Genomic DNA, 24778 nt, shown 5'->3' with positions numbered 1-24778 from the left:
AGTTAGCAAGTAGTAAAGTGAAGATTAGAACCTGCTCCATGCTTCGTAAATGCCAGCTCTCAGACTTGTCGAGAGGATAAATTGAATGTGTGTGCACATATAAACACATGTGTGTAGATAGCTTGTGGCATCTGGGGTAAATGCCCTAGACTGCATTAGTACTATTGTCTTGAGAATTTGGTGGACAAAATTATATGAATGAATACAGTACATATCACCAAGCAGTGCAACACTCTGAAGGGTAGGGAGTACAGAAAGGGCACGAAAATGCTGGTTTTGAACTTGGATACAGGATTTTTTTTTTTTTTTTTAATGTTTATTTTTGAGAGAGAGAGAATGTGAAGCCCAATGCTGGGCTTGAACTCACAAACGGAACCGTGAGATCATGATCTGAGCTGAAGTCAGACGCTTAACCCACTGAGCCACCCAGGTGCCCCGACACATGACTTTCTTATAAGCAGTTCTTAAAGTTCCAGTAGGTAAAAACTGAAGATAATTTTTTTTATTGTTTTAAAGTTTATTTTGAGAGAGAGAGCACACGAAAGCAGGAGAGGGGCAGGGAGAGAGAGAAAGAGCGTGAGAGAGAATATCCCAAGCAGGCTTATCACCACCATCAGTGCAGAGCCCAACAACAGGGCTCGATCTCACAAACCCATGAGAGCTGAAACTAAGAGTCGGCTGTTTAACCAACTGAGTCACCCAGGCGCCCCAAGATACACAATTTTTTTAGAAGCAGTAAGGTGATCTGTAGCTGTTTGATAATTTGGTCAGGTTATATGTTTAGTACGTATGTAGGCGAAGTTGTTCTTTCCTCTTACTCTTTTTTCCATCTACATCCTGACTCCAGCTGCTTTTTTTTTCTGTTAGTCACGAAGGAACCTCTCAGGTTTGGGGGAGAGTTCAAATAATCACACCATGGAATGAAATACTCAGAGCTTCTCCTGGGATGTTCCTTAACTTACCAGCCTGTTAATTTCAGCACTTATCCATACAAATTCTGTAGTCCTTTTCTTCTAAACATGAAGGAGGTGGCAAGCAAGTTAACATCAGTAACTCCTAGAAATTAAAACATGATTTTAAGTCTAGACAACAGAACCTGTAAGTGTTCATCCCCTCTAAGCAGAGTGATCTTTTATCTTGTTCTGCCTGGAGCCGTCCTTGTTTTATCTTGCTTTGCCTGTCACGTTAACGGTGTAGTGGCTTGGGGAAATGATAGGGTCACTCTACTTTTAAGGCATATTCTCTCTTCTGCTGACTTAGATGAATTGTTTTCTATTAAGTTCACTTAAGGTCTATCTGGAGTTAATAGCACATTTCTTGAAACGGAAATCATAAAGTTACCTATGTTTGTTTATTCTTCTAGCCTATAGATTTTAACTTATAAAACATTTTATCATAATGGTATCTGATATTTAGTTGCCATATTTACTTTTTATGAAATACCATCCTCGATTTTGTCTTTGAGAGATCTGGCAGTTATACAGGGTACCAAAAACACTTCCACTTTCTTAGGTGCTAAAGTTTTCCACTCCTCTGCCTTCTCTTAAAAACATTCCTTTTGTTTGTTTGTTGATCTAATGCTATTTGAATTCAAAGATTGGTTCTCTTGTTTTTAATCTCAGCATGTGTAACAGAAGTCCTCCTTTAGCAGGAGGGTTAATTTTTTTCTCCAGAATTGCACATGTGTTATAGGCATTTTATAAGACTGGCACTATTTTTCAGTCCTCACAGTAGCAAACTAGCTTCCAAGTATGTGAACAGGAAATCAGTATGGTAGACGTGAGATTCCTTCTTACTTCAGGTATCAGTGTAATTAGGACAAAATAAAATCCTAGAGCTATCGAAGTTTCTCCTTCAACGTGGCCAGATAACACAACGGATGCAAGGAAAATTTTTCCCTGTCGTGTGTGTGTGTGTGTGTGTGTGTGTGTGTGTGTGTGTGTGTGTAGCCTTTTCCTCCCTGTCCTGCCTGCAGTGTCTTTGTTGTCCTCATTTACTCAACAGAAATATTTGAACTCAGATAGGAGAGTTGAAAAGGAAAACACTTGTAGTCAGCTGCCTTCTCTGTCTGTATCATGTTACTGTCAAGTCTGTCTGCCATGCGATTGGCATTTGTGATTCATTGGACTTTTTCGGGAGGGCTCTATATAAATAAACTCTGATATAGAAAATGTCATATTTGAAATGAGGCTAATTGGGAAAAAATTAATTTTTAGGTTTCGTGTGTAGTAAACGAATCCAATGTTTTCTGTTAGCCTTACTCAAGAAGAAAGTGCCACACCACTGATTAGCTAAGACTCTGGTTTTCTCGGTCTGTGTTGTAACTCTAACATTGGACTGTGGGTATCTCAACTGGGTGTTATAAACATGCTGGGTTTTTTTTCACGTTTTGTTTTCTTGTTTACACCCACTGTATTGCAGCAGAAGCAGCCTCTGCTCTGACAGTAAAAGGGGGACATTTCACAACAGGTGTTTAGGTAGATGTAAGAGTGGAGTTGCTTAGGGTAATGTGGCTTCTGCTCGGAATGCTTCCCAACTAGAGCGCAGACGTGTTTGTAATGAAATGTACCGTCATTCGGTAGTTTCCCTGTTTGACAGTAATCTTGAATTGGGAAAGCCAGCCAGTGATGTAGCAGTATGTCAACGTTTCCTTCCTTCTTGTTTTGGGGGCTGAGCTTTGGGGATTAACCCTAGAATGTATCTGATGTAGTTGAAACAAAGATACCCAGACCTTTATTTCAAATAAAGATACCCAGAACTCTGAAGCTTTGTTTCCATCCTATCCTAAGTCAGTTTCGAGCTCCCGAGGAAAGATAAGCAGAGAAGTCAGTGGTGATGATTCTACTCTGATTATGCCCATGGTGGTGTGGCCTTCTGCTTCACTAAGACCGGTCTCTCTGGGGGGCACAAAGAGAAAAAAGGCAGAGAAGCAGAGGCTGCTATGTTCTTGAGGCTTGGCAAGCTTTTCCAGAAGTCTCCTCTGGCTGTATGAAACTACGGTGGGGCTCTGAGCACCTGGGACCTGTGTCAGCCTCTCCCAACACCAGCCTTCCTGGCCACGAATGCATCGAATGCATCGTACTAAGGTCTTTGGAAATTAAGAACAGTGAAGGATTGATTTCCAGAGCGTCTTTAAAATACATGGACCTGAAATAGAACAAAGTTGCAAAGAAAAAAAATAATTTTACAGTGAAATAAAAAGGAGCATGAAGCCAGCTCAGACATTTAGTAATCTACCCACCAGAAACACTGTATTTTGCACACATTAGAAGAAAGTAAAAGAGATCATATAATCATGGTGCTTAGAAAGAGAAGATTTCACTATGCTATGCTATTCTTTGTAAATTGATCCAAAAAGATCATAGAAATACTCGTTTCTGCTCTTGGAAATTGACTTAGCTTGCCTCTTCCGCAGTGCCTACTTTTGTGTTATTGCTTATTCCAGAGTCATTCATATATATATATATGAATATATATAAATATATAAATCTATTTGCATATGTGTATGGTCTTTATTTTCTGACCCGTTAGGACATTTACATCCTAATTTATAGAAAAAACAATGGGCAGTCTCTTGGCCAGGGTTCGTGTTTCGGTTGTTAGAGTGCTCTCCCCAGCCAGAACCTTGGCTTTCCTTTCCATGCTTGTTTCTCTCCTGGTCAGCCCGTTTGTGAGAGGCACCGCCGGGTAACAAATGGCTCGAGCCAAAGAACCAGGAGTCTGATTTTTTTTCCCCCCCTTAATAGTTCCCCCATCCCCCTTTTTACGGGTCTTCTGCTTCCACGCTTGCCCCTACTCTAACCCACGCACACTCAGCAGTTGAAAGGATCTTTTACAAATGTCAATCAGGCCACCGTTCTCACCTGCACAGTGACAGCCGCCTCCTTCTGTAGCATCCTCGGAGCCCTGTAATTTAGTCCTTAGATTCCGGAATGAGCCTGTCCGGGTTCGCATTCTGGTCCTACGTCGGCTGTGTGATTTTTGAGCAAGTTATGCTTACTCTGTCTATGCCTCGGTGTTCTCATTGGTAAAATAGGGCTAATAATACTGTGTCTCAAGAGTTAGTGTGAGAGTCTTACAAGCTGCTGCTGCAGCGTGCTTTGCACGGCGTGAACACTGGCAAAGGTTGGCCGCCCTCCTCCTCATCGTCGTTCTCCTCATGATCATCACCCATCATCCAGACCTGCTGGATATTTTCACCCTCTGGCTCCTTCACGATAAATTGTCATGATCTTCATTCGCACAGAGTAGGGCTAAATGAAACCAGGTGTACTTTGTCGAGGAAGGCAGGAAAGTGTTCGTTTTGAAGTACTTCTCTTCTAAATGGCTAAAGTAAAAGAAAAGTTGGTACTTGAACTGGTCAAACCCTTAGCTACCGGAAAACTTGATCTTTATTTGATTGTGTCATTTGTCAGGGTCCTGTATAGTTAAGTATTGTATGCTTTTATTTTACAGAATTTTCTGTATGTTACCTCCACTTTATTTTTATAGGTTATCTTTTGAGATAAGAGGCCCTCATCTTAGCATCATCAATATGTTCCTGAACAGTCAATTATTAAGTTTCTCTGTTCTGGGCAGTGGTAGTCTGAGTGATAACACTGATATTTACACATGTGTATGTCACACCTGTCACAGAATAAAGATAAGCCAATTAAATGTGAGAGAGGAAACCACCCGAGGAAAGCAGCCATAGGGCCTATCTTAACTTTCCCTCTAACTTTACAAATTAGGAAACTGCTCAAAGGCTCCATGGTAGACGTTTACCTATCCAGACTAGTCATTCCTTTTCCTGACTCAGAGTCGGGAAAATTGAACAGATTAGTGTCTCAGGGGTCATGGATAAGAATATATGGTGTGTGTAGATGAGCGGGGGAGGGGCAGAGAAGGAGAGAGAGAATCCCAAGCAGGCTCCAAGCTGTCAGCACAGAGCCCGACGTGGGGCTCGATCTCATGAACCCTGAGATCGTGACCTGGGCTGAAATCAGGAGTCGGATGCTTAACTGACTGAGCCAACCAGGCGCCCCATGGATAAGAATAGTTGAGAGGTGGCAGGCAAAGGATGTGCACAATGGAAGGGTGGCCAGAACAAAAGTAGCTTGAGGGGTGAAATGATCAGGTGGATGTGGATGTTTTTAAAAGCACTTTTTTCAAAAATGAGGCTTCTAGAGGAGACAGGGGTCAGAAGACTCTCTGAAGCCCAGAGTGAATTGAAATTGTGTTTAATTAACACTGCTCATTCTATGCGTATAGGAAATAATGACTGAGTGCCAACTATACGCCATTAGGGAGACAATAATGAACAGGACACACGGGTTACCCTTCTCAGGGCTCTTACATTTGTATTGGAGGAAGAGCGACAGTAAGTAGTAAGTTAAAGATTTAATATCTACTGTGAAGACATAATGCTAATTGGAGATCAGGGTTAGCCTCTCTTCGTGGAGGTCTGAACAACAGAAGAGCCACCTCTGTGAAGATCTGTGTAATGAACCTTCTGTGTAGTGGGACGGGATAGTGCACTCACTGACTCTAAAACTGGAATGCAGCCTGTTGGGTGAGGCAGTTGGGGTGCCAAATGGAAGGAAGGTATTCTGACCCTGAGAACGAGCACCTCTCTAAATTTGGTGCCCATGGCACCCATCTTGGCTCATCTTAGCTCCTTCCCTGGCCCAGCCTGTTTGAAGGACAGAAAGGACAAAGCATTTACAGGAAGTAATGAGTTAGGGGAAGAGGGTTTGATATGAGCACAGAGATGCTGGCAATGGCTAGGTCCCAGGGCTTTGTAGGCCAGGGTAAGGTTTTTGAACTTGGCTATGCATGTAGAGGTGGTTAAGGTTGGAGATAGAAGTTTGGGAAGCGCCTTGAAGTAAAGTCTTTGTAAGTTTGGCTTTTGCTAGGGGTGCTTCAACCATTGTGATACCATGAGATTCTGCAGAGACCAAGGACACAGATGTATGTAGGCTGTTAAACTTGGTGGTAGGAAGATAAGGTCATTCCTGTTGCATTTCTAATTTCTCAGTGATCTATGAGATCGTACCATCAGCTGGAAGTGGAGAAGCGAGGGAGAGAGGGTGGGGCAGAGGATATTTGAGTGGAGAGAAGGTTTCAAGTAGCCATTTCAGAGGGAGTGAAAATGAATACAGCAGGGAAGCATAATAGGATTGCTGGGTCTATGATCCTGGATAGAATGAGGTTGGGTGTTCTTTTTAGCAGTGTGGGCAGGGAGTAAATAAATGAATTTAATCTCAGGTTTGAGCTAACCATAGGGACAAAGTTAGAATTGGAAATTTTTTCCAGTAAAAGACAAAATTGCAGGGTGGGTAGGGGCCTTTAAATGGAATCTTGATGGGAAAGATAGAAGATTCAGTGGTTTAAAGAATTTAGTGAAATTCAGTATGGTTACACTTCAGTTAAATTTGTGATTTGATTTCTTTGCCATATGGTGGCCCCATTATATGGATTTAAATACTTGGATTATACAGATAATACCTTTCAGAACACACACATTCTCTGAAACTTACAAAGCTCATCATTTAGATTCTGGAATCTAAGAGGTAGCTCATGCTTATCTTTGGAGTATAAAATTCTTAATAATTGTAATCCAGTTTGTGAACATTTTGGCCAAATTCTCATCTGTCTTCTCACCCCCACAGAGCTCCTTTTGAAGTCATTGGAGCTCCCCGTGCTGAGCATTTCATGGGGGTGCAGAGCAAGGTGAGAGTTTGGAACCACTAAAGTTCAATAAGTATTTTAAATCCAGTTGCCTTAACCATCAAAATAGGAATTTATTTCTTAAGTACATTATGGAATAGGACACTAGAGGGCAGTATTTACCCCCCCCTTTTTTTCCTTTTTGTATCTTCGCCCAGCCTCTTATTTCTAGAACTGTCTTAAATGTATGCATTTTTGAAAATGAATGTGGTTAGATGGTTTTAAGGTGTGTGAGAGATGTATTAGTGAAACAGCCATGTTTGGGAACTATATGTATATATTTGTAGTGTGAGGAGGTTTTTATCCAATCTATAGGTAATTGGGGATTTATGGTACGATATAAGTTGGAGAAAATTCCTAAACAAAAATGTTAGCCAGTTCTACAAGAGGATTATTACTAACGTAGACTTAATGTTACCTGTACTTATGGTAAACACAAATAAAACGTTGAAAGCCCAGTGGTGCCAGTTGGTACTTAAGGCTTAGATGAATAATGTGACTAGTCCTGGTTGGATACAGCAATTCAAATTGAACAGCCATAAATATGTCTATTATCTTGGGTTTGTCCAGTTTCTGTTTGTGAATCATATTGTATCATTTGATATTAAAATCTGGGAATTCATAAATAGAAGGAAAGTAAAATATTGGTACCCTTAGTACTTGATATTAGGCTAAATTTTAAGCTAACATCTATATTGTTTAAGTTAATGATCTATAAGTGAATTAATAATGTAGGATCCTTTGGTCAAAAAATTGATCTTTAAAATCCTGTCAAACTCTGAAGATTTTTGAAAATAACCCCCCCCCCCCCCGCCATTACAGTGAAGGATTTAGCATGCGATTTGTCATAGAAAATGTCACAAAATAGCTAATTTTCAAAACAGGTTTTTTTCACTTGAAACTCACTGTCTAACTTTTGTTAGAAAGAAATAGTTAAATTACATGCAGACGTAACTCTGGTTTGTCCTAGAACTTGGAGCAACTCTTGGCTTCTTTCTAGAAGACAATATTTTGGTTACATTAAAAGGTATTTATATGTTTTTTGTTTATCAGGTTATTCTCGGACACTATAATTGGCTCTCCTATGAAGATGTCTTCGTTAGAGCTCTTAATTTTGGAAATGGCTTACAGATGTTGGGTCAGAAACCAAAGACCAACATCGCCATCTTCTGTGAAACCAGGGCCGAATGGATGATTGCTGCACAGGCGTGCTTTATGTATAATTTTCAGCGTACGTAGGCTTTCTGATCTTCTGGAAGAGCAGACTTGAGTTACTGTGGGACAGAGGATATTGTTTGTTTATAAATATTTCATTCTTAAGAAATTAAAATCCGGGAGTTAATTTCACCTTGCATCTAATCAGGGGAGAATTCTGTTACAACTTCGAGTTGTGGGTCTACTTTGGGAAAGGAATCAAGTGTGGAACAGTTGGGGGGCCGGTGTGGTAAGGGGACTGGAACGTATGACTGCGGGGCTCGGGGCCTAGTGAGTGAGGCCTACGCCTGTGGGTCAGGGAAGGCTCGGCCGGTCCTCTCAGGAGCTCTCTTGTGAAGTTAGTGTCACTTTGTTGTGCCATTTCTGTTAGCAGTGACAGGTGACGTCAGTACTCGAACCCAACTGCAAGTTCAATGATAGGGAGTTTTTATGTTGTAGTAATTCAAGTGGCAACCCTGAGGCCCCAGCCCGTGAGGTCGTCCCGGGAGCTTAGCTCAGAGGCCTTGGTGCCAAAACGTGACGTGACGTCTGGACGTTGACTTACCTTTGAGATGAAACAGAAAAGATGACGCTTTTATCAGGTTTTCTGCTGTAAATATTTTTTTTTAAAAACTGAGATACCCTTTGGCTTTCATAGGTTCGGGTTTACGGTATGCTTCTTTTGAGAAGCTTTAAAATAATTAGCTTTCAAAGTCACTTTAAGTCTAGCTTCTGTCAGTTAGGCAGAAAGCAAATAAAAGCCCACAGGATCATCATTAAATGTCAGCGTTTCTAGAATGTTTTTCTTTAGCTTTCTACTTTAGAGTAAGCAGTACTGCCATTTGTTCATGTTAATATATCGCACCATCAACCCGGTACTCAGTGCGTCTTACTGGTATATTTTCTTTTTTCTTATTTTCGTACCAAGTAGTTAACTAAGGCTTTGACGTTTTAGGAGTCAAATATAATCCCTTCCATTGTGGCATCCCAGAGCAACATGTGTAGGTGAAACAAAACTTAAAAAAATTAAAAAAAAAATTTTTTTTTTCAATTATATTTGAGAGAGAGAGAGAGAGACAGACAGAGAGAGGGAGGGAGAGAGATACCAAGCAGGGGAGGGGCAGGAAGAGAGGGAGACACAGAATCCGAAGCAGGCTCCAGGCTCTGAGCTGTCAGCATAGAACCCGATGTAGGGTTTGAACTCATGAACCATGAGATCATGGTCTGAGCCAAAGTCAGATGCTCAACTGACTGAGCCACCCAGGCACCCCTCAGATTTTTTTGTTTTAAAATATTGGAAATCTTGGGGGAGCAATTAGGTAGGAAAGGGTGAGTGAGTGGGCATGTTTATTAGTATATTGAAATAATTTAGAAAATCGTAGCACAGTTATGTAATAAGCCACGGATGGTTAAATTTAGGGCTCAGTATACCACTATGATTCATGACCACTTTCAGAGACTTTGTTTATATTTGGTACTTCCATGAAATGTTCAAACACTTGACTTGCCCTTCTTTTCCCTGTAGTTGTTACATTGTATGCTACTCTAGGAGGTCCGGCTATTGTTCATGGATTGAATGAAACAGAGGTGACCAACATCATTACCAGTAAAGAACTCTTGCAAACAAAGTTGAAGGTGAGGACTGCAGTTATTTTGTAACTGTCCAAAACCTGAGAATTTTCAGTGTCTTGGGCTCTGATACTGATGCTATTATGACCTTTCAAATCCTGAATATCTTTGTAAACTTTTAGGAATATCATACTTCATTCCTTTCCTTTAGAAAAGAAAAAGTAGATTTTGCCTGTATTTATGTATAAGTAGTGCATAGAGTTTCAGAGTGATTGGTAAGTATAATATATACGCCCGTGTCTAAGGGGAAGGGGTCATAACTTTCATTGTGTTCACTTGTGTTCTAGTCTATTTTCAGTAAATTTCTAATTTTGAAGGGTTGTTTCTAAAGTAGTAACTCATTTTATGTTGGAAGCATTGGGTCATTATGAGGTTTTAGAATTTTTTTAAGGAAAAAGGAGACTTTATGAAACTATAGGAGAAAAGGGGTTTAAGTCTCTAGATGACTTCCTGTGAAAACAGTAATATCTGCCTTTTTTTTTTTTAAGTTTATTTATTTTTAGAGAGAGAGAGAGAGCACTCTCAAGAATATGAGCGGGGTAGGGGCAGAGAGAGAGAGAGAGAGAGAGAGGGAGGGAGGGAGAGAGAGAAGATCCCAAGCAGGCTCCATGCTGTCAGCACAGAGCCCGATGTGGGGCTGAGTCTTCTGACCCCGAGATCATGACCTGAACCCATGTCAAGGGTCAGACAGTTAACCGACGCCCCTGGCGATTTTTTTTTTTAAATTTGTTTATTTATTTTGAAAGAGAAAGAGAAAACCAGTGGGGGAGGGGCAGAGTGAGAAGGGGACAGAGGATCTGAAGCCGGCTCTGAGCCCGATGTGGGGCTCGACCTCACAAACCGAACCGTGAGATCATGACCTGTGCCCTGAAGTCAGATGCTTAACCACCTGAGCCACCCAGGCGCCCTTTTTATATGCAGGTTTGTAAGTGAATCCCCCCATCTTTGTTAGCCTCTTGAAAACATGCGGGGCGATGGCTGCTCCATTGTTCTTACACGCCTATTTTGTAAGGAAGTGACTTTGTTGATTAGGATTGTACCGAAGAACAGGGCACACAGTAAGTCTAGTGCCGTAAAATAGCAATGTAAACTTCCGACCGGTATTTCTCCATCTGAAGGAAGTGGTATTCATACCAGTGCACCCCCTCACCCTTTTTTGGAGGCAAGAAACGGATAATTCTGTGACTGTGGTAAACTACCTTTCTCGGGTCCTGGACTGGCTCTAAGCTGTTCGCTGACGGACAGTGAAGAACATGAGGCACGCTTGTGTTTTTCCAGGATATCGTTTCTTTAGTCCCACGCCTGCGGCACATCATCACCGTGGACGGGAAGCCACCGACCTGGTCCGAATTCCCCAAGGGCGTCATCGTGCACACCATGGCCGCGGTGCAGGCCCTCGGAGCCAAGGCGAGCGCAGGTACGGCACACCCCGCCAGGTCCCTCCCGGGGTTCTGCAGCGACCGTGCTCTCCGGAGTCGTTCCAGACCCTGAAGTCAGGTCAGGGACAAACCCGCTTCCTGCACCGTCACTTTGGGAAGTACGGCCACTCTACATCTACTGTTTTCTGCCCTTTGAAGAAAGGTTTCAGGAAGAACCCACACGTTAATTTATTCGTATTCTAAAAAGTAGTACGTATTTGAGATTAGTTGGACAGACTTTTATGTTCTCGACAGGTTTCCCGTTTCTTTCCTCTGATAGTTTTGAGTGGTTTGAAGTTACTTTCGTAAATCGTGGCGTCCAACCAGTGCTGTGTGAATTCTGTGTAAGTATGGGCAGATGGCTGGAGTGGCTAATCCTGGATCCCCGCTTTCATTCCCGGCTCAGACTCTCCCTCTTCCTTCCAGAGGGAATGTCTTCTCATCCTCTAGCTGGAACACGTGGGCATGGTGATGCCGGAGGTTCCCACTCTCAGTGTCACTGAGTGTTAGCGTATTGGGATTTGGGAATGTCACAGAAGCTGCTACGATGCCGGGACTGGATTTCCTCTGTAGCTGGAAACATAGTGCTTATTTAGATGTAAGCACTCAGCTGTGGAATGGGAATAGGGCTGTGCTGACATGAGTGTTGGGCATATGGAATTTTCAGTGCTAGTGGGACAGTCAGTGTAGCACTTTTTTTAAATCTTTATTTTTGAGAGAGAGAGACAGAGTGGGAGCAGGGAGGGGGCAGAGAGAGGGAGAGACACAGAATCCGAAGCAGGCTCCAGGCTCGGAGCTGTCAGCACAGAGCCCATCGCGAGGCTTGAACTCACAGACCACGAGATCATGACCTGAGCCGAAGTCGGATGCTTAACCTACTGAGCCACCCGGGCGCCCCTCAGTGTCGATCTTTAGTGGGGGTATGGCATATACTCTGGAGCTAAGTTTGGAGTTAAGAGATTCAGAGGCCAGAAGCACTTAGGTTTTAATTGTAGCTGTGGAAGTAGGTGAGGCCACCCACAGAGAATGGTGCCTCTGAAAGCAGCGGAGCGTTGGTCAGAGAAGAGGGAAGAAACCATGCTGTGTGGTTCCTGGAATCCAAGCGAGAGGAGCCCATCAGTGAGGCAGGAGTCGTCAGCGGGAGTCAGGTGACACGGGGGCTGCAGGAGGGCCGCCTCATAGCAGTTCGTAGGACGCGGTGGTGGTGGAGGACGGTGCCTGGGATGAAGGGCTGAGTGGCAGGCTAGGAAGGTGGGACTGGAACGAAGACCGTTGTCATGAGATCTGCCTGCGCATGTTGGAGAGGAAGGGTTCACTGGGGAACACGTTTAAAATCGCTTCCCCCCCACTTACTGAAGAGGTCCACCTGGGCTTCCAGGATTAACCCAGGCAGTGCCATCCGTGACCCGCTTCTCGTTGTCTTTCTGCTGTCTGCTGGACGTTGGCTGCTGTCCTTAGCTTGTGCCCGAGGAGGACACGGTCTCTTAATCCAGGACTCGGACTGTAGCCAAGTCAGCTTGGCTTCACCATGTGAGGCCGAGAACATTGTTTAGCAACCACCCTTATTTCTTAGTTGGATTGCTGGAATAGCCTTTTGTGTCCCTACTGCCCTTCGTCCCTTTCTCAAGTTGGGTCGCCTCGTAGCAGCCACAGGTGATGAGGAACTGCTGTTTGAAACAGCATTGTTTTCTACCCCGGAGTGAAATCCAAAGTCTTGAGTGAGGCCTTGAAGGCTTTGCATGATATGGTCCTGGCTGTGACTTCAGCATCCTTTCCTGCTGTTTTTCCTCTTACTCACTGGTCTTTACGTATGCCAATCACATTGCTACCTCAGGGCCTTCGCTCTTGCCTATTTTCTGCTTGAAACATTCTTCTCCCAATTCCAGGGTTTCCATGGCTCCCTTCCTCACTGTATTCAAGTCTTTACTAAAATGCCAACTTGACAGGAAAGTTTTTCTTGACTTTTCCATCTAAATTGCTTCTCCTGTCATCTCACCTAGTCTTGCTGTGTTTTTCTTCATAGCTCTTATGACATTATAGATTTATGATTTATCTCTATATTCTATATTTCCTTTATGTGAGGGGACTTGATCTGTTTTGCTGACCTAGTTGTTGAATCGAGTTAACAAACATGATTATGGAAAAAATTGGTTAATATGGCTAAATTTCTCAGAAGTGTGTGTTTTTTTTCCTCCAATGCAGAAAACAAACCTCATAGCAAACCAGGGCCCTTAGATATTGCAGTAATCATGTATACAAGTGGATCCACAGGACTTCCAAAGGGAGTCATGATCTCCCACAGCAACATTATTGCTGGTATAACTGGGATGGCGGAAAGGATTCCAAGGCTGGGGTAAGTCATAGTAAAGGTGGTTGTACCTGTTGTTAAATTAGCATTTGTGTCGTTTAGTAGTATATGGCCAACTTAGTCTCTCAGAGTCTGTTCACAGTTGGCATTTCCTTCAAAAAAAAAAAAAAAAAAAAAAGGCAGGACACTTAAATTAATTACAAAACGGTTACAGTTGTGAGGTTTAAAATACAGTTTTACATACAATATCATTGTTAATATTTACTTTTCACTTTAAAAGTAAATTTTAACTGACTCAAATCCCTTCATGTGAATTATCTTAATCCGTTGATAGTATTGCCACTAGAGTCATTTTTATACCTAAACAGGTGTGATTCAGGTGGACAAGTAACTTCATAGATTCCAGGAAATGTTTATTGAGCTTCATTCAGCCTCCGATTTTTCTTCTTAAGAGCAGTTCCGGCACTAACGGGCAGGGTGGGCGTGCCGTGGGAAGAGACTGGCGGAGGAGAACAGATGGGACCGTGAGGGCTTGTATGGCAGTGGGCGGACGACTGATCTGGTGTGTGGTCATGGCTGGATGTTTCTGATGCCCTTGTGCACAGAAATTACGCTCATGCCAGTTACTGTGGAATTGAATTTAGGGATGGAGAGAGAGGTTTCTCTTATGAATGGATCCCTTTTAGAAAGAATTCAGAGCAGCAGTTCTCTGGGTTAGTCTTAGTTTGCCCTTCATATTTTTGGAGGTGGGGGCACTTCTTGAAATAGATACACATACGTACACGTTTTCTTGTGCATGGTAGAATTTATTATTTGTAAATAACTCTCAAAACAGGAGTCTCTTCTGTAAAACTCCTGGCCAACAGTTGTGGATTCTGTTTGGACTCTTCCGTTTGGGAGCCCACCAGCTTTAAAGACCATTTCCTTTTCGGATGATTTCCCCTGCCCTTCGAGAGAACCCTTCTTTTGGCCCCCAGCCTTCATTTCTTCTCTCCTAGCATGTGGCTCCTGCAGCGCTCCTAATTAGTGCCTTCGAGTAGGACCGGAGACGAGCCTCCTCCTTAGTGTCTGCCTCCTGGGGTTCAGGCTGAGCTGTGGTTCTCCCCCTGTGCGCCCCCGCCCTCCCTGCACACCCCGCACACCCCCAGTGTGTGTCTGCCGCCCCCCTCCCCCACACGTACACACGCACACACTCTCACTCTCCCTTTCTCCCCACACGGGCTCCCTTTTGCAGTCGCTTCCTGCAGAGCTGGCCTCTGACGGTTGCTTTTATATCCCCTTGTCTTTCAGAGAGGAAGATGTTTACATTGGATATCTGCCTCTGGCCCACGTGTTAGAATTAAGTGCCGAGCTTGTGTGTCTTTCTCACGGATGCCGCATCGGCTACTCTTCACCACAGACGTTAGCAGATCAGGTAAATTAAATGTCGGTGCCTTTAGATACTAACAAATTTCTTGAACACGTTTCCCCCCATCCTTGTGACAGTATGTTGCAAAAAAAACTATTAACTGATAGTTAATCAGTTAATCACTTGCCTTTTAAGTTCTTTTTACAATGAATGAGTTAAAATGGTGAATTTATGATAATTGACTTTTTGGTCTGAGAATTCCACTGTAAGGATCACTTTATAGAGATTGTTTTTTCTTTCCGTAGTCTTCAAAAATAAAGAAAGGAAGCAAAGGGGATACAACCATGTTGAAACCAACACTGATGGCGGCTGTTCCGGTAAGAATTGACCATTAATCAACGTTGAGCACTGAACAAGTATCCTCTGCTACAGAATGTAAATGCTAGTGGGAAAGACACTGTTGACGAGGCAGTTTCTGTGGGAGTTATTACTTCTTGATTATTTACGTTGCCTTATGCGCTACAGGATTTATTCAGTCTTTTTTTTTTTTTTTTAGCTTTATTCATTTATTTAAATTTACTAAACACTCAACTTAGTTTCAGCTTCCCTATGATATTATCAGCTCCTTTTCCTAAATAAGCTTCTTACTCAGATCATTTTCATGATATGTTTGCTATGAGTAGAAACCTGAAGCCCAGTGGGAGATGGGGGGAAGGTGTGATATCCTTCTCCTCAAAGCCAATTGTGTCATTGCCTTCCTGAGACAGGAGGTCTGGCCTAGTCACTGGAAAAAGGGACAAAGAAGTTGGTGCAACTTTGAATTAATTACCTGAGAAGCGCTTTGCATCCCAATATACCAGGCATGGGGAGGGGTCTGGGAATGAGAGGAGTAGAAATGGGTAGCAAGGAATTTTCTGTCTCCTTAATGTAAGATTTATGTGGCTTCTGATTTTGTCTCAAAGTGTTGGGATTGTTGCAAACACTTGAGTGCTCCCAGCCAGCAAAGTTAACGTAGTTACCACGGTATAAATGACGAGTAGTTTGATAGTCTCTAGAGGTGAGGAGTTTCCTTGGTGTAGTATTTTACTTTTTAAAAGTTCATGTATTGGTTCCTATAAAATTAAATATAATTTAAAACTGTAGAGGAAAAGCCATCTCAAGTCATTACAGTATACTGCATAGTGATAGGCCTAGCGAGCAAAATGCAGTGCAGAGAAGGAAGATTCCCTGCGTGTAGCATTAAAAGACAATCAACTGGGACGCCCGGGTGGCTCAGTGGGGTAAGCGTCTGACTCTTGGTTTCGGCTCAGGTCATGATCTCACGGCTCACAGGGAGAGCCCGCGTCGGGCTCTGCGCTCACAGCACAGAGTCTGCTTGGGATTCTCTCCCTGTCTTTCTCTGCCCCTCCCCTGCCCTCTCTCTTTCTAATAAATAAACTTAAAAAAAAAAAAGGGACCATCAACCAACCAAAATAACCCTATGGTCCCCCCCTTTTTAAAAAAATTTGTTAACTTTTATTTATTTTTGAGAGAGCGTACAAGTGAGGGAGGGGCAGAGCGAGGGGGAGACACAGAATCTGAGGCAGGCTCCAGGCTCTGAGCCATCAGCACAGAGCCCAACGCAGGATTCGAACCCACGAACCGTAGGATCATGACCTGAGCTGAAGTTGGACACTTAACTGACTTGAGCCAGCCAGGCACCCCAACCCTATGGTCCTTTTATCAGCAAAGTGAGGCTGTATTTTTATAAGTTAAGGTATGAGAATTTAAGAAACCATTTCATATAGTTGTTCATTTATTTAGTTCGTTTATTTTCCAAAATAAATAAGACAGTTGCTTATTTTATTTTATTTATTTATTAAAAAAATTTTTTTTTAATGTTTGTTTATTTTTGAGAGAGACAGAGGCAGAATGCGAGTGGGCTAGCGGCACAGAGAGAGGGAGACGCAGAATCCAAAGCAAGCTCCAGGCTCCGAGCTGTCAGCACAGAGTCCGACGTGTGGCTCGAACTCATAAGCTGTGAGATCGTGACCTGAGCTGAAGTCGGACGCTCAACCGACTGGGCCACCCAGGCGCCCTGACGGTTGCTTATTTTATAAGCAAGGCAATATAAAAATCAGTAATGATAACATTACTGCCCTAAGGCTTTTCTTTTTTCTTCTAACTACTCCTATGAGCATCTAGGTATATTTGTGCTATGAAAAATTATTTTTATAGAAACCTCAGTTTTAAACTAGTTGTGGCTCTATTTTAAAAGTTTGTTCCTCTTAGAATATAATTTTTAAAATGCCTCAGTACTGATAGAAATATTTATCTGTTGTGAAGATGTAATATATAAGACAGCTGATAGCATTATTGATTATATTAACTCGTTTTTATATATCTAGGAAATCATGGATCGGATCTACAAAAATGTCATGAATAAAGTGAATGAAATGAGTAGTTTCCAGCGCAATCTGTTTATTCTGGCCTATAATTACAAAATGGAGCAGATTTCAAAAGGGCATGGCACCCCTCTGTGTGACAGGTCAGTAGACTCCCCCTCTCTTTGGTAACTTATCATTTTTTCTTATTACTAGCCCAGTTAATTGAGATAGTTGTAAGAAATTTGTTTTAAAAAGTCAAAGGGACTATAAAACACCATCTTGCATAAGAATATGAGCAATTAAAAATACTGCAATATTATTTGAAAAAATGTTCCATTTACAGTTTTCCTGTGTTTAATAGTGTGCTTCTGCAGCGCCTGGGAGGCTCAGTCACTTTAGCATCTGACCCTTGAGTTTGGCTCAGGTCATGATCTCTTGGTTCAGGAGATGGAGCCCCGTGTCCAGCTCTGCGCTGGCTGTGGAGCCTGCTTGGGATTCTCTCTCTGCCTCTCTCCTCTCTCTGTCTCTGTCCCTCTCTCTCTGCCTCTCTCCTCTCTCTGTCTCTGTCCCTCTCTCTCTGCCTCTCTCCTCTCTCTGTCTCTGTCCCTCTCTCTCTCTGCCTGTGTCCTCTCTCTGTCTCTGTCCCTCTCTCTCTCTGCCTGTGTCCTCTCTCTGTCTCTGTCCCTCTCTCTCTCTGCCTGTGTCCTCTCTCTGTCTCTGTCCCTCTCTCTCTGCCTCTCTCCTCTCTCTGTCTCTGTCCCTCTCTCTCTGCCTCTCTCCTCTCTCTGTCTCTGTCCCTCTCTCTCTGCCTCTGTCCTCTCTCTGTCTCTGTCCCTCTCTCTCTGCGTCTCTCCTCTCTCTGTCTCTGTCCCTCTCTCTCTGCCTGTGTCCTCTCTCTGTCTCTGTCCCTCTCTCTCTGCCTCTCTCCTCTCTCTGTCTCTGTCCCTCTCTCTCTGCCTCTCTCCTCTCTCTGTCTCTGTCCCTCTCTCTCTCTGCCTCTCTCCTCTCTCTGTCTCTGTCCCTCTCTCTCTGCCTCTCTCCTCTCTCTGTCTCTGTCCCTCTCTCTCTGCCTGTGTCCTCTCTCTGTCTCTGTCCCTCTCTCTCTGCCTCTCTCCTCTCTCTGTCTCTCTCCTCTCTCTGTCTCTGTCCCTCTCTCTCTGCCTCTCTCCTCTCTCTGTCTCTGTCCCTCTCTCTCTGCCTCTCTCCTCTCTCTGTCTCTGTCCCTCTCTCTCTGCCTCTCCCCCATTCTCCCTCCCTCCCTCCCTCCCTATGTCCTTTTCTCTTGGCCTCTCTCCCATTGTCTGTCCCTCTCCCTCCCTCCCTCCCTCCACACCCCCCCACCTCTCCCCCATTCTCTCTCAAAGTAAATAAACTTAAAAAAAAAATGTGTGCTTTTATTTTTTGTTGACACATTATGTGGTATGTGATTTTAGTTGAGAAATAGTTTCTCTTTGCTTTTAAATGTATTTCAATATGAATATAAAATGGCAACCAAATATGAGTAAATCTTTTGTGTTTAAAGTGTTAAATGACAGGTTTTACCACCAGCCTTATTGTTATTTTGTTTTCGTAGTGCTAATAGATTTAAATAGATTTAATTGTAAATAATTTAGAAATTAGAACACAAAAGATGACATTTAATTTTTTTTAAATCTATTTATTTTTTATTTTTATTAGAGAGAGAGAGAGCAAGCAGTGGAGGAGGAGAGAGAGAGAGAGAGAGAGAGAGAGAGAGAGAGAGAATCTTATGCAGGCCCAACACTCAGAGTGGAGCCTGTTATGGGACTTGATCCCATGACCCTGGGATCATGAACTGAGCTGAAATCAAGAGTCAGACGTTTAACCGACTGAGCCACCCATGCGCCCCAACATTTAATTTGTTTTTATGAGAATATTAATATAGTTTTCAGATACTCCACATTATTTAAAACTTTGGTTTTTTTTCCTGCCTTACTTTAGCTTTTTTCTTAGTGGGATATATAACCTACTTTGTAAAGCCTGTTAACATACATATGTGTATGTATATATATGTATGTATATATATATGTATATACACATGTATACATATATAACATAACTGGAAATTTTATTTATTATTTTTTAATGTTTATTATTGAAGAAGAGAGAGCATGAGCTGGGGAGGGGCAGAGAGAGAGGGAGATACAGAATTCAAAGCAGGCTCTAGGCTCTGGGCTGTCAGCACAGAACCCGATGTGGGGCTCGAACTCACGAACTGTGAGATCGTGACCTGAGCCGAAGTTGGACACTCAAGTGACTGAATACCCCAGGTACCCCAAAGCCTGTTAATACTTTTTAAATGATTGCTGCTTAGTCTTCACCTTTTCCAGAGTTTAAAAAAAAAAAAAAAAAAGCCCTTCTCTTTTTCTGATAAAGATTAGCAAGTAATCTTTTTATTAGTATCTTTCCAGAAATATTTTAATTAGATATTTGAATTTTATTTTTTTTAATTTAGCAGACATCTTTTTTCATTCATTCATTCATTTTAGACAGCACGCAGTTGGGGGAGAAGGTCAGAGACAGTGAGCAAGAAAGAATCTTAAGCAGACTCCATGCTCAGCACGGAGCCTGGAGCCCGACTCGTGGCTGGACCCCATGACCGTGGGATTGTGACCTGAGTCGAAATCAAGAGACACTTAACCAACTGAGCCTCCCAGGCATTCCCCATTAATTTAGCAGACATCTTAAAAACAATAAACACTTCAGAATCCAGTGAAATTTTTAAAAAGAGTTAGGTCATTCAAATATGTACACATTTCTAATGAAAAGCAAAAAATAATTTGCTTTTTAAAAAAATTTTTTTAATGTTTATTTTTGAGAGAGAGAGAGCATGGGCAGGGGAGGGGCAGAGAGAGGGGGACACAGAATTGGAAGCAGGCTCCAGGCTCTGAGCTGTCAGCACACAGCCCGACAAGGGGCTCGAACCCACAAACCGCGAGATCAAGACCTGAGCCGAAGTCGGGCGCTTAACCGACTGCACCTGGGTGGCTCCGTTGGTTAAGCATCTGACTTTGGCTCAGGTCTTGATCTCCCTGTTCGTGGGTTCGAGGCCTATATCGGGCTCTGTGCTGACAGCTCAGAGCCTGGAGCCTGCTTCCGATTCTGTATCCCCCCTCTTTCTGCCCCTCCCCTGCTCACACTCTGTCTTTCAAAAATAAATTAAATGTTAATGCTAAATTAAAAGCATTGTGTTAAGATCCAACAGGATTATTCAGTATTAATATATATATTATAGAATATAAAACTAATTGCTCTGGCCATAAGCAAGTCACTAGTTTGCCGTCACTATACAAAGTTAAACCTGACAGTTTTGAATTCAAACATTACTTGACAAGTTAAGAGAAAAGTCATTATGTTCTTTACTTGGTGGTTGAACTTACAAGAGTTAGGATTTAAGTAGTGGGTCAGAGAATCTCCCGAATGGGTGGTGTGGCCTTGGGTGAGCCTGACCCTCAGAGTCAGGAGATTACTTTGGAAAATCCCACTCAGCTTTAAAATCCTGTGATTCTCTGCTTATTTATTTTTATTTTTATTTGTTGCAAGGTTTATTTTTCGAAAAGTTCGAGGCTTGCTGGGTGGAAACATTCGGCTTCTGTTGTGTGGAGGCGCTCCGCTTTCTGCAACCACACAGCGGTTCATGAACATCTGTTTCTGCTGTCCCGTTGGGCAGGGGTACGGACTCACCGAATCTTCTGGTGCAGGAACGATTACGGAAGGTTGGTGTTATCAGTACCTGGTGTGGCCGGCACAGGCTGGGGTGCAGCTCCAGGCACCGTGTGGTGATGGTTGTTTCGGGCAGTGTATCAGATGAGAGCGGTTAAGGTATTCGTGTGCAGGACGATGGTGATTATTGATACAGTATCCAGACTGTATCAGGCACACCTAGTAGTCAGTAGTTGAAGGAATTTTTCCTGTTAGACTACAATGTGTCCTCTAAAAGCTACTTAGCATTCTGGAAAAGAAGTTGTAGTAACAAGCATTGTCTTTATTATATACATTTATTTTCTTATATCAGGTAAGAAGTTTTTTTGTGTGTAGAAAAATTACCATGTTTTGTAGAGTTGTTTAGGTGTGTATATTAAGTCTTAAACTCAGAAGTGGTTTATGGGCGTGGTCTGTGTGAGAGGGAAACTAGATTCAGTTCTAGAAAATATAATTTCCAGGGTATGAGAATATAAATTCCAGGGTAATTTCTGGGTCCTGGTGACGTGGTTGAAGAGGTGATCCACTATCCAAGTAGGTGATGAATCCCAAAGTGCATTATGTGTCTGTCCCTTTATGGAGGAAAGTTACTTTGCTTCTCACTACTAGGAAAAGCTGCTTTGCATTTTCTAGGTACTCACAGATACTCAAGCTTTTAACTGATCATTTTCCCCTACTTAGCTGAGTTGTTTCAGTGGTCCATTCTTATGGCAGGTTTATCTTGCATTGCTTCTGTATTTTCCTGTTTTCAGTGATATTTTCTGTATTTTGGAAGCTACTTCGAAGTCTCATTTTGCAGGAAATAAACAAGCAACCTTAAATACGTGCATATATGCTTCCTTTCTCCTGAGGATCCTTACGTCTTCTGTTTTTAAGATTCACGTTGAATGTGATTAATCGGTTACAGTTTATGGTGTAAAGAAAACAACCTGTAAAGTATTAAAGATAAGCCTTTTATTTCTGATATTTGCCCCTGAGAAGGGCACATAGCACAGTAGCAGTTCACAGTAATGGTGTGTGCTTTTCCCAGATCCTTGCAAGCCAACCTCGATCTCCAGCCTGGTCTCTGAACTCTCACTGCATGAATTTAAACAGATGATAGCGTATGCTGATTCGGGGAGGCTCTCTCTGAAACAGTGATGGGTGGGAGGGAGAAGGTAGGAGAGGTTATTTGTACTACAAAGCCATCAGGTCTAATAAGAAAGCAGAACAGGTGTAAACCATCGTGAGCCATCATCCTTATAAGAGCGGGGCTCTAGACTCATGAAGCAGACAGCCACTGCGGGGAGTGGAGTGAGCCCCGAGGTAAGAGAATACACGATGGGTGTAAGGAAGGAGTCTGGGGGGCCTGGATCAGGCGTGGCCGTCTCAAGGGGCCACACTTGCTGCTGGGCGTGTGGACCCTGTTTCTCCTGGAGATTCCACACTTCTGTGTAAAATGTCCTGGATTTTCAAATGTCCATAACCAGTTCAGAATCAAAACACAGAACAAGGCCACACGGCTTGTGGTTTACCAGTTCGTGACTCCTGCTTTTAAAGATTCCCTGGGGATGTGAAAGCTTTGGGATAAGTCATCACTTTTGGTAATTCAGAAAAATGAAACTGTTTATTTACCACTCCAGTCAAATACTTTTTTTTTTTTTCATTTGTGTCTTTAGTATGGGACTACAATACTGGCCGAGTGGGAGCACCATTAGTTTGCTGTGAAATCAAACTGAAGAACTGGGAGGAAGGTAAATAGTCTGTTGTCCCCACAGAGCGTTCGCTGGTGTCATTTTCGACTTTAAAATGGGAATTGTGCTTCATTTTCGTCCTTATTCTAGAATATAAAATTATCCACGAGTGCTCGTGTCTTTTGTGATAGAACTGCTCTATCAGGATCCATGCAAATGCGTTTCTTTTTCTTGTTTCAAGGATGATTCTGAAGAAATAGAATTGTTTTCATTTTGCTTATTATCTTATTGCATAAATGCAAATAAGAATTATAGCAAAAACTTGAGAAATCTGCTTAATGAATAATGTCCATAAATTAGGAATGATCATAAATGTATTATATGGAAACAAAACCATGAAGTGTAATCTATGAAACGGAAGATTTGTACATTTTTTTTTCTTTCTTTTCCCCTGAGGACTTCAATCTAGAGTCATCAGAAGGAAAGTTTTACTGTAATTTCATAAAAATCTGTTGCTTATACCATTTAAATACTAATCACTTTTTATTTTTTATTTAAAAAAATTTTTTTTTCAATGTTTATTTTTGACAGAGAGAGAGAGAGAGAGAGAGACAGAGCATGAGCGGTGGAGGGACAGAGAGACAGGGAGACTCAGAATCCGAAGCAGGCTCCAGGCTGTCAGCACAGAGCCCTATGTGGGTCTTGAACTCACGAACTGTGAGATTATGACCTGAGCCAAAGTTGAATGCTTAACTGACTGAGCCACCCAGGCACCCCAATACTAATCACTTTTTAAAAAAATTATTTGTTTCAGTTAATGTGCATACATTTTCACTGATTGGATTAGATGCACTTTTCTTTTATTCAAAGTAAAGATTCTGAGGGTTTGATGCCATTGTCCGATTATCTTTTAGCAGAATTAGTGAAAATGTTCAATAAATTTAAACTTGGAATCATTCTGAAATTATCTGTAAGGCATAAATCTTTTAAATACAGTGTAATTTTGATTTTATACAGAGAGGTATTTTATTAAATATGTGATTTAATACTTTCATCAGATGTGTAAGAATCTCTACAGAATCCTTAAAGGATTTACCTGTGTAGTCTAGGTAATTATTTAATACCGGAAGTGTTGGATTTTTCGGTGTAATTTTTTTTCTTGGACTAGTGGTTTTAAGTGCAGAAGTGCTTATGGTTAAGCAACTGAAAATTTGTACCTAGTTCTATATTAATGGGTTTTGCTCATTCATGCTGTCTGCCTTACTTCTTTTGGGAAACTCTTTGGATTGAAATCAGATGTTCCCTATTTAGACAGTCATAGTTTCCAATTTTCACATGATGGGCGTAGGGATAAAAATGTTGAATTAACTCTAAATTATTTGTGTTTTCTAGGTGGATACTTTAATACCGATAAGCCACACCCCAGGGGTGAAATTCTTATTGGCGGTCAAAATGTGACAATGGGATACTACAAAAATGAAGCAAAAACAAAAGCTGATTTCTTTGAAGATGAAAATGGACAGAGGTGGCTCTGTACTGGAGATGTTGGGGAGTTTGACCCTGACGGTTGTTTAAAGATTATTGGTGAGCTATCTCATTTTTTTTTTTCCCCCCTGATAGTGGACATTTTGGAAATAGTTTTACAAAAGAGATAACTGTATATTTAGAGAAGCTGTTCAATAATATAAGAATGTATCTTTCTGCAGTGTTGATACAGTCTGTTGTATCATCCCTGGAATATAAAATTTTATACTAGGGACTGTGTGGGAGTTTTAAGGCTTGACATTTTAGAAGGTCTCAGTCTGTTCAATAGCAGTGGTATTTTGAATTATTAGATAACCCTCAAAGAATCAAATTCTTAGTAGGAAATATTTATTTTTTGTGCATTCTTTGCTGTTTAGAGGTTATTGGACAGGGCTCTCTCCTGTTGGAATGGTGTCATGGCCTTGCCTGTGAGGAAGGCCTGGCAGTTCGAGTATTGACCCCCCCAGGGGCAAAAAATAGCTCCCCGTCTTCCCTCTTACATTCTTTTTTTCTTAATAGCATTTCTGTTCCAGTCATGCTACCTAGAAACCCGGGAGGAGATGAGACTCTTCAGTCAACTCCTCGTATCTTACCCACACCCTACTGATGTGTCATGTGAAACATGCCTCAAGACTGTTGTCTTCGTTCTCTGTGCCCTCTTCCCATGATCAGGCTTACACCTTCTGTCACCTCGTTGTAAGAAATTCCTCTCTGTCGACGTTGACATCCCTCCTGAAACGCACCCTCTCACACACACACACGTACCATGTGATTCCTCAGCACTGATCTCACTGGGCCACGTTGCTGCTAGGGGCTCAGTTCGGTGTACCTCTGTTAACGGAGCCCCAGTTCGCCTCCACCTCCATCACTGGCTGTGTCCGCCCCGTCTG

The 24778-nt window shown here is 42.3% G+C and overlaps 1 protein-coding gene across 5 annotated transcripts in view; it reads left to right on the top strand.

Moving 5' to 3' along the window:
* ACSL3 (acyl-CoA synthetase long chain family member 3) overlaps positions 1–24778 on the top strand; it is a 76619-nt gene that overhangs the window by 41511 nt on the left and 10330 nt on the right. For 4 of the 5 annotated variants that reach the window (XM_019445791.2, XM_019445794.2, XM_019445793.2 and 1 more), the window contains 10 exons: positions 7762–7939; positions 9428–9537; positions 10810–10948; positions 13152–13302; positions 14548–14671; positions 14911–14982; positions 16993–17132; positions 20533–20705; positions 22350–22424; positions 23757–23948. In XM_019445791.2, coding sequence (XP_019301336.2) covers positions 7762–7939; positions 9428–9537; positions 10810–10948; positions 13152–13302; positions 14548–14671; positions 14911–14982; positions 16993–17132; positions 20533–20705; positions 22350–22424; positions 23757–23948 — 1354 coding nt within the window. Of the gene's footprint in view, positions 1–6650; positions 6712–7761; positions 7940–9427; positions 9538–10809; positions 10949–13151; positions 13303–14547; positions 14672–14910; positions 14983–16992; positions 17133–20532; positions 20706–22349; positions 22425–23756; positions 23949–24778 lie in introns of all 5 variants that reach the window. The other variant, XM_019445796.2, reaches the window with a different exon arrangement.

This window comes from Panthera pardus, unplaced genomic scaffold (assembly GCF_024362965.1).
Source record: "Panthera pardus isolate Hobbes unplaced genomic scaffold, ASM2436296v1 HiC_scaffold_10, whole genome shotgun sequence".
In the NCBI taxonomy this organism is placed as follows: Eukaryota; Metazoa; Chordata; class Mammalia; order Carnivora; family Felidae; genus Panthera; species Panthera pardus.
The sequence above is the reverse complement of the archived record's forward strand: the minus strand, read 5'-3'. Positions and strand labels throughout refer to the sequence as shown.